Source organism: Magnolia sinica, chromosome 14 (genome assembly GCF_029962835.1).
Source record: "Magnolia sinica isolate HGM2019 chromosome 14, MsV1, whole genome shotgun sequence".
NCBI lineage: Eukaryota > Viridiplantae > Streptophyta > Magnoliopsida > Magnoliales > Magnoliaceae > Magnolia > Magnolia sinica.
Genome location: NC_080586.1, coordinates 65,967,228 through 65,976,848, shown reverse-complemented (window position 1 = coordinate 65,976,848; position 9,621 = coordinate 65,967,228). Strand labels below are relative to the sequence as shown.

At 40.9% G+C, this 9,621-nt stretch overlaps 1 protein-coding gene across 1 annotated transcript; it reads left to right on the top strand.

Annotated features, from left to right (window-relative positions):
- The first annotated feature begins 1,328 nt into the window (after nt 1–1,328).
- LOC131226034 (probable LRR receptor-like serine/threonine-protein kinase At5g59680) lies at nt 1,329–9,331 on the top strand. Its single transcript, XM_058221685.1, has 10 exons — nt 1,329–1,686; nt 1,769–2,309; nt 4,712–5,175; nt 5,272–5,407; nt 5,505–5,576; nt 5,671–5,739; nt 5,819–5,890; nt 8,788–8,859; nt 8,938–9,004; nt 9,089–9,331. Exons 1-9 carry the CDS (start codon nt 1,608–1,610, stop codon nt 8,984–8,986), a joined length of 1,554 nt encoding a protein of 517 aa, XP_058077668.1. The 5' UTR covers nt 1,329–1,607; the 3' UTR covers nt 8,987–9,004; nt 9,089–9,331.
- Nucleotides 9,332–9,621: the final 290 nt, after the last annotated feature.

Below are 9,621 nucleotides of genomic sequence, written 5' to 3'. Positions count from 1 at the left end.
CAGATCTTGCGATTGTGTGCTACGTTGCACCTAGGTCCATCTCGTCCATTCGTTCATACACGCGCGCATCCACTGCACGCGTGGCATATAAGGCCATCTTTCTCAACCATCCAATTCCTGAATCGAGTATTGGATAGGCCATTAAACGGAACGGATAATCATAACTGTAGAATTTGTGACCACAAATGGATAGTTATATTGAGAAATATTCAACGGTCGTCCATCAATCGTAGTTATCAACCCTGCGACCAATCTGATATTATGTCTATGTCCCACGACTCGGATGCATGCATGCATATGGATAGTCACATTCTGTACCAACGTACCACTGAGAAAAAATTGATACTCTGGTAGAGTGTGGTAGATGATACACAAGCACTTAGACATTGCATACGTGGCAACTGTCTAAATTATGGGTCCCAATTTAGACGTGTCATTACCCAAAATTATTCTTATTTAATTATCTAACTATAGGTCCACAATCTAGGGAGTCAAATTCGAGTAAATGGTGCCACGTGTACAACTTCTAAGTGCCTGAGTATCAGGCATCATGCGCATCCGGAGTATCAAATAACTCCCCTTTCTCGGGCTTTCAATGGGTCGGGCCTGGGGTAGGTCTCGGCCTGAATTTTGAACCTATTCATAAAGTTACATGCACATGTACGAAGAGAAATAAAAAGTATCAGGTCCATCCAAAACTTCTGTGACCCCCATGAAATTTTCAACGGTAAGGTTTTAATCCCCATTGTGTAGTCCACATATATATTGGTTCTGCCTCATTTTTGTGCTTGTATCTTAAAATGATAAGAAAAAATGAATGGACGGTGTGGATACGACCCATACATCACAGTGGCCACTCAAAGCTCCTGCCCGTTCCCAGGTGGAGATGGGCGGGGTAGGACGCAATCCGCGTCCCCCTTTGACAGCCCTTTTTGATAGCAAGGAACAGTGTCTCTCCTCTTTTAGTAGGGTTCCAAATTCCACGTCATGATCTAGACCGTTTATATCGAAGTTCATGTAGTATGATGGACTCACCATTATCCCAAGACGAGAAGTAGAAAATACTTCTTTAAACCATCATTCCCAAGTCACTTAGTATAGATGATGACATATTAGATCAAAGAAATGCATTTCTCCTCATGAACAATCTAGGGAAGGTACGTCTAGATGAACGGTCTGGATCATAACATGGTGGGCCACAAGAGACGAGCACCAAATATGTATCTAACCAACCGTCCTGCGCCACCGCTGTTTAGCTAACCTCGCAGCCAACGGCAACTAACAACCGCGTATGAACTGGTTTCCCGCGTATTTTCAACTCTCGAACTGATTCTCCAAAGCCCTCACCTGCTTTTGAAACCTTCAAAACTACTATTCATTTCTTTATATTAGATATTCTACCTATTCCCATTTTTATTCTCTCTCTCTCTCTCTCTCTCTCTCTCTCAAATTCCTTCCTTTCTCTCAACTCCACTTCCAAAATCTAACCCTAAAAACCTCTCTCTCTCTCTCTCTCTCTCTCTCTCTCTCTCTCTCTCATTCCTTTCTTTCTCTCAACTCCACTTCCAAAATCTAACCCTAAAACCTCTCTCTCTGTCTCTCCAACCATGGCTCCTTTCTCTCTTCTCCTCTTTCTCCTTTTCTCTCTCTTCACCACCATCCTCTCCCAACCCCAATACCCTAAAGGTATATCAATTTCAGTTTCAGTTTCAATTTTGATTTCAATTTCTCACCACCCATTTTCTCTGTTATTCTGACTCTGTTTCAGGTTTCCTCATCAACTGTGGCGCCGTTATCCCATCCCAAATCAACGGCCGCCAGTGGCTCCCCGATTCCCCCTACATATCTTCTGGGACGCCCCGGATCATCCCCCTCCCTGGCATCCTCCCTGCTCTCTCCACCCTCCGATCATTCCCCCTGTCCGCCAGCCGGAAATTCTGCTACACCATCCCCGTCTACCGTACCGGCAAGTACCTCGTCCGCACTACCTACTTCTATGGTGGGTTCGACGGCCGGGATTTGCCCCCGGTTTTTGACCAGATTGTGGATGGGACGGTGTGGAGCGTGGTTAACACAACAGAGGATTACCGGAATGGACTGTCCACGTATTACGAGGGTGTGTTCTTGGCAAAAGGGCGGACGATGAGCATATGCGTTGGGAGGAACACGTATACAGATTCAGAGATGTTCATTTCGACATTGGAGCTGCTGCTGGTGGGGAACTCGCTCTACAATTCAACTGATTTTAGCATGTATGGCCTAACTACGGTCGCGAGGCACAATTTCGGATATGGAGGACCGGTTTTGAGGTAATTTGGGCTGTACAATTCGGGTAGATTTTTTTATTTTATTTTTACTTGGACGTACATACATGCAACCAATCTGACCATGCATCAAGTGTGCCCCACCATGATGCCTTGATGATCAAAAAACTCAGCCCATTCTTACCATCAGGTGGGCCCCACCACATGGATTTGTATATAGATATATAGGCATTTTAGTTGTCTTCTATGGTGAGTGGCCCAACAAATTGTGTGCATGGCATCCAACCCCGTGCGTTAGGTGTGCGGTGTGCCCCACCATGATGACAGGACAATCCAGCAATCTGCCCAATCCAACAGTCAGGTGGGCCCGGCTGCTTGAAATTTTCGTTTTGGGGCTTCTTTTTTTTTTTTTTTTCATTTGTTTCCAATGGTGTGTGGCGCAGCTAATGGTTGGATTAGCCTATTTTTGGAATGTCCCATTTTCATCGTGGGGCACACCTGTTGGACAGATTGGATGTCATGCACACAACATAATGGAGGAGCAATTTTGAGGTAATTCAGTGGATTGTGTTCCTTACATATATGCATATATAAATGAGAAATGATACGTATCGATGACACAGCCCACCATGATTTGGTTTGAAAATCCTAGCCATGCAGCAGCTACATTCCCCCCTTTTTGGCCCAGGGCCCAAAAATTAGTTCAATCCATAACCCTGGTGGGCCATAGAACAGGTAGCAGTGGAGAGGGGATACCCACTGTTGGCATCTGCGTGGGGCCGACCATTTAGACCGATTCATTGTGTGTACCCAACATGGATGTAGGGATAGCCCAAAAATCAGGCCATTCTAGAACTCAGATGGGCCGCACCATGTGATTTAATGCTTTTGGACATGATTTTGCACCGTCCCTGATGTCTTGGCCCACCTTGAGTTCTGGATCCATCTGATTTTTTAGGCTTCCCATTTTCTTGAGGGGTGTGCACGATGGACAGCTGTAGTGTCTGACACATCAAGGTGGGCCGCAAAATAGGTCGATTGTATTGTAAATTGACACTACTGGATCATCTCTCTCTCTCTCTCTCTCTCTCTCTCTTGTGTGTGTGTGTATTTGCTTGCTCTCTGACTTTCTGAAATCATGATCACATGAATTTCTTATTTCTGTTTTTCCCCTTAAAAATCTGAAATCATTGGTATGTCTTTGGAGTAATTTCATTTTGAATGAAGCAATGACACGACTACAAACAAAAGGAGATATTTTAAAACAGAGTTTTCTCTGAATTTGGCACTACTTCTGCCAAACAAACATGTGAATTCCAATTTTGAATATGATTAGGCAAAATAGGATCTGTATGCCCGACCCTGATTATCTCTTACAAGGCTACGATCATGAAGATTTTCTGACTTTTTACACCCGTCTTTTTTTCCCCTTATCAATCAGTGTGGGAGTGGCAGTGAAAATTATCTATGGTGAAACCTAACACAAGCTGATCTCGATGGGAAGTGGGCCCATTTGATCCCACCACATGCTCAGAAATCAAAGTAATGTTGGCCTGCTTCCCATCACCATTCATTCTTGAATGGTGATAAGATTACCAATAGGGAAGCTTCCCTGTTGGCATCTAACATTGTATCAATGGATTATTATTACATGATATGGGAAAATGATCCAAATCATCTCTATGTATCATACTAGAGTTAGGAATCTATCCTACCATACACATGATGGGAGCCCCACCTATAGGACTGTCAACCGGGAGGCCCTCACTTATCCATGGCTGTTGCCCGAAAATTGCTCTTATCTAGTGTTTCTAACCATCTGATCAAGAGCTAGCAATTTGACTTGAGTTCCCTAATTGGATGGTTATGATTGTACAACCAGTGTGTTCTTTTTCGGCCATTTCAAATCCAAGATGGGCCCAGGAAGCGGACACTCCTGATTGATGATTAAACCATTTATATTTGCAGTTGGATGGGCACCAGATCAAAATACACTGCAGAGACCATTCCTCTCTTATATGCATTCACAAATGTTTTCGATTACAGTAGACGTTGGAAGTGATGGGAAAAACGTAACGATAAAGGACATGGATGTCTTGTGAACGCAGATTTTATATTTAATATTGATGCATTTGAGATACAACATAGACACATTACCATATAAAACCGATATTTTTCCCATGCATTGTTAAAATATAGCAGTGAATTTTGGAACTTCAGACGACCTAGATTCATCACTTGTAAAAGAAAATGACAATCTAGACTTTAGCTGTGAGGATTAGAACTTGGCTTCTTTTTTGCTTCCTTTTTATTTTTTATTTTTGGGTCTTAATTACGAATCTTGATGCCGCAATCTGATGAATCCCTTCAACAGTCCCAATTTGAATTTGAATAAAATTCGCATATGCAAAATCTGAACAAGGTTTGTTGTGGATTTGAATCACTAGGTTTCCTGATGACCAGTTCGATCGATTCTGGAGACCATTTACAGACAGTAATACTGCCATAACCAGCCCTGGAAACGCCTCCGCATCCGGTATCTGGAATCTCCCTCCCTCAAAGGTGTTTGACACCGCTCTGACGACAGACCAAGTGAAACCCATGGAGTTGCAGTGGCCTCCTGTTTCCCTCCCAAATTCCAACTACTCCATTGCTTTGTACTTTGCTGATAACCGTGGTAATTTATCAGCGGACTCCACGGTATTCAATGTCTCGATAAACGGCATAGAGTTCTACCACAATCTGAAGCCGACTCCTTCTGGTGTTGCTGTCTTTGTGACCCAGTGGCCTCTTTCTGGTCTTACAAAGCTTGTGTTGACTCCTGCGGCTGGATCAAATTTGGGTCCTCTGATCAGTGCTGGAGAGGTTTTCGGCATACTAGTTCTTGGAGGAAGAACTGTCACACGAGATAGTTCAGTTCTTGATCAATCATATTTCTCATTTAAACTAACCTTTCTCTTATTGATAGAATCCTTTCCTGACATTGGATCTCCATTCCTGGTTCCAGTTATTGCTTTGGAGGGACTAAGGAAAAATTTGCAAAACTCTCCCCTTGTTTGGAACGGTGATCCTTGCCTACCACGTGAATACTCATGGACTGGAATCACATGCTCTGAAGGATCCCTTGTCCGCGTTGTTGCTTTGTGAGTTGGGATTGTGAAATGAGGACATTCTGTTAACTTGATTTTATTTAATTCTGCTATCGATGTTGAAGAACATATTGCTTGGTGGGTTTTCCAGGAATCTTTCGAATATGGGTCTTTCTGGATCTCTGTCTCAGGGTATTTCCAATTTGACTGCACTGACCGACATGTAAGTTTCTCTAAGTTAATTAATTCTTTCAATCATAAAGTTAAGTTGTAGAAGAAGTGCAATGCAGGCTAACAGTCTCGTTTCATAATGGCAGCTTGCTTGGGAACAACAATCTGTCAGGACCTATTCCGGATCTCAGCCCATTGAGGAGGCTGGAAAGATTGTAAGTTTGTGGGGTTTCTCCATTTTCTTTGTTTGATCGTTGTGCTTATTTTCTGATTTTATGTTATATTTTCTTCAAGGCATTTGCAGGATAACCAATTGAGTGGAGAGATTCCTCCATCACTAGGAAACATTGTCCGTCTGCGTGAACTGTGAGTTCAGTTTCTTATCAATATAATGCCAAGAATTCATATGCATGTGTCATTTGTGTTCTATCTTCATCTATAAATTTTAGTTTTTTTGTAATTGTTATTTGTGTCTTTTCTTTTATATGCATATATTTGTTTCTGAATAAAAAGGTTGTAACATGGCACCTTGAATCCCAAGTCTGCTTTGACTTTCCAGGCTGCCAAGCCAGCACACCTGAATCAGGAGTCAAAGAGCTACACCTTTAATACCTTGATGGGGAGATGTGGAAGTCTCCCCTCTATGTGAATCACTTAAGGAAAGTCAACAAACTTAAGGGTTACAAATAAAAGTATATAAGTCAATCCACACATCCACAAGGAACCTAAGAACGAAAATAAAGAGAAAAGAGCATGAGATGAATACACCAAATTTACCTGGAAAACCCTCTCATTCAAAGAAGGGAAAACCATGGGCTGTCGATAAAATCCACTATGCAATAATGGAATTAGAAGCTTTCTTCTTAAACCAACACTTGCTTGAGGATTACCGTTTCATGTGTACAAGAACCACCCACACACACACCCCACACACACACACACACACACACAAGATCTCTCACATTCCATGAGGAAATCTCTAGACAGGCATTCTCTTCAAGACCTCGTAGAAAGCAATGAAATTCTACTTCAACCCATTGGCTGTATACCTCCGTCTGCGATAGTGTAGACTGAAAATGTCCATCTCTTAAAAAAGCCTCGTAGAGCTTCTTTCCTCACTTTCTAGTCTCTGTTGGGTTTAATCCTTGTAGAGCTCAATGTCCAGTCTTGGTGTATGCACCTTTGATCTGTTAACTAGATTTCTTCTATTCTAATTCACACTTGTGGGAGACCAAAGAAACATGACTAAATGAATAAACTGCCGTGGTTGGAACTTCAGGTTCTGTGGATACAGTTTGTCAAGGATGAAGAGGAGAATGCTTCTATGTTGTGCTCATGCCATGGAGTTCCATGACACCTACAAAAAATCTTTATTCTACATGTGAAGCTTGTATGTGGTGATCAGGAATATTGATTAGTGGTATACCATGTGGATGATCCGTTTCCAAAATCAAGCCAGTTGGGGTTGGCAGTCATCTGATCTATGGCTTGAAAATGGAAAGGCTCGCATAGTGTGGAGCAATGATCCACATTCAAGAGGCAAAGCTCACACATTCTGGATGGTCAGTTTTTCCCGATAGATTTTCTTCATGTAGCCCATCCATGTGGGAGGTCACCAGATAAACAGTCCCTATCACTAGTCATGGTTGTGTTGTCTAAAGTTAGGAGGAAACTGCATCAAACTTCTTTCAAACACATGTTATAAATCATCATACCATTACTCTAAAGAGTGGATGAGTTTGGGAGAAGAGAATTTTATAGGACAAATGTTTCGAAGGAGATTGTTATATATTTCAAGCTTCATTTAGCTATCCATCTTGTTTGTTTAGAGATAAAACCATGAAAAAACTGTGGAAAAGAAAGCCCCCGTTGTGGCAGTTTCCTCTGTTTGAGAAACAAAAAAGGAGGGGGAAATCAATTTCCTTTTCCTAACTTTTCCTCAAAAAAATGAATAAAACCATTTCCCCAAAAAACTTGCTAAATGTAGATTTCTGCGGTTACGAGAGAGCTCTCATTTTTTTGACTATTGACCTTCTAACATTTCCATAGAAAACAACACTCATAACCAAACAACAAACTACTCTTATATTACACAGTTTTCAGTTTCTTGAGTATTCCATAGAAATTTCCATTTCTATATTTCAGATTCTCCCTGAAACAAACAGGCTAGGTTTTTTTTTTTTTTTTTTTGTTTTTTTTTTTTTTTTGTTTTTTTGTTTTTTGTATTTAGATACTTTAGGGCCTGTTTGGATTCGTGTATAAGGGTGTATTGTATGGTATTAAAGGGCTTGATTTGAAATATACAGTGTTTGGTTTGGAGTTGAGATCGGTGGAAAACTATGTGCGCGAATACATCGTTTCGCCAAAAAACGCAGCGACGGTAGTGTACTGTAAGACGTCTCTGCTGCCATCAGTACAGCCTATTCAAGGTGCTGTATTCAGGTGCGATAGAGTATCAGTATGTTGCAGTCTTGATGGGAAGATCGTTTAAACCCCGAAAAATACACCGATCGGATGATCCCAGCACCTGGTTGAAAGGATTTTCAGTACCGCGACTGGATGGTTAGAAGATGGCGTTCCAAAACCAACAGTCCACATTCGATTTCAGAAAGTCGCATTATCAGCTGCAAAAACTCTTCAGACCTCTGTGATACTTTTGTCGTGATCTATAAATGGTAGGGCCCGATAGGCGAACCATCTGGATCTTCTTCAACCGTCCACTTGTACGGATATGGAGTGCTTGGTAACCAACCGGATGATTAAAATAGTTTGAACGGTGCGATCTTTGCGCTACACTCCATCCACTATGGGACCCATGGTTTTGACAGTCCACGATATGGAGTGCCTGTTAACCAACCGGACGATTAAAATAGTTTCAACCGTCCACTTGTACATTGATCTGTACAAGAAATTGTATACTTGCCCGAACAATACCTCCTATCCAAACATTGTTTTATGGCATATTGATTTGGATGTATTCTGAAAATCATCGAACGTATACACGAACAGTATCCGGACACAATACAATACACCCTTATACGCAAATCCAAACAGGCTAGTTTGCTTCACAGGAGAGAAACGTGTGTTGCTTTTGTGGGATCTGCCTTTATTTCGCATTGTATATTTGTTGTTATTAAGTTAGAAGACTTTTGGATTTCTGTTTTGTTTTGTTCTTTTCTTTTGGTTTCTTATTCTATCTTGGGTTTTGTAACTTGCATTGGTATTCACCTTATGTTACAATTATGATTTTGCTTGTCTTACAGCTTCCTACAGAACAATAACCTGACTGGTGAAGTTCCAAGCAGCCTAAAAGGAAAATCCGGATTAAATCTCCAGTAAGTGAAAATATCCTCATAGAGTCATGACCGCGTACATTTTATCTTTTGAAGGAACTAATCAATTTCTCTTATTAGGACTTCTGGAAACCAATTTTCACTATCATCAGCTACTCCGCCATCATAGTTCATGCATCCACCAAAGGTAAAAGATACAATTTTTATACTTTAATGAAATGTTGATTTTGATTTACAAGTTCATTTTCTCATTTATTTACAAAATGGGCAGCTGATAGGTATTTGGTCATAACGCGAGTGAAAGCAATCCATGTTTAGCTCTCATGTAAGCTGACCAAGGAAGAGCTCATCAATGAAATTCGGAGGAACTACAGTGTATACAAAAGATGATAGTGTGCATCTGTAAATATATACTCATTTCCATTCTTTTTATTTATTGAGAAAAATTGAGATTTGTACCAAAAAGTATTTGTGAATGATGAATGAGAAAAATGATAGTCTATTGTTTCGTTTTTATTTTGTTTTAGAGATGAGCTTGAAAACTGTGAAAATTGTATCAGTTGTTCTTAAGAACCAAACATGTTGTGGTTTTTTTTTTTTTGTCCTTTTTAACACACTCTCACACTCACGCACACCACAATGGGTGCTCGAACCCATGACCTCTGTGTTGAAACTCTTGTGAGTCTACCACTGAGCCATGAGTAGAGACCCAAAACGTGTTTGTGTTTGTTCTTTCAGAAAGCCTGTGCTTCATACGAACACTTTTTTTTTTTTTTTATACCATTGTACTACTTTTTATGTATC

Coding starts and splice junctions, on each gene's coding strand:
- LOC131226034 (XM_058221685.1), top strand. CDS start 1,608: ATGGCTCCTTTCTCTCTTCTCCTCTTTCTCCTTTTCTCTCTCTTCACC. Junction 1,687..1,768: donor CCAACCCCAATACCCTAAAG/GTATATCAATTT, acceptor ACTCTGTTTCAG/GTTTCCTCATCAACTGTGGC. Junction 8,860..8,937: donor AAATCCGGATTAAATCTCCA/GTAAGTGAAAAT, acceptor TTCTCTTATTAG/GACTTCTGGAAACCAATTTT.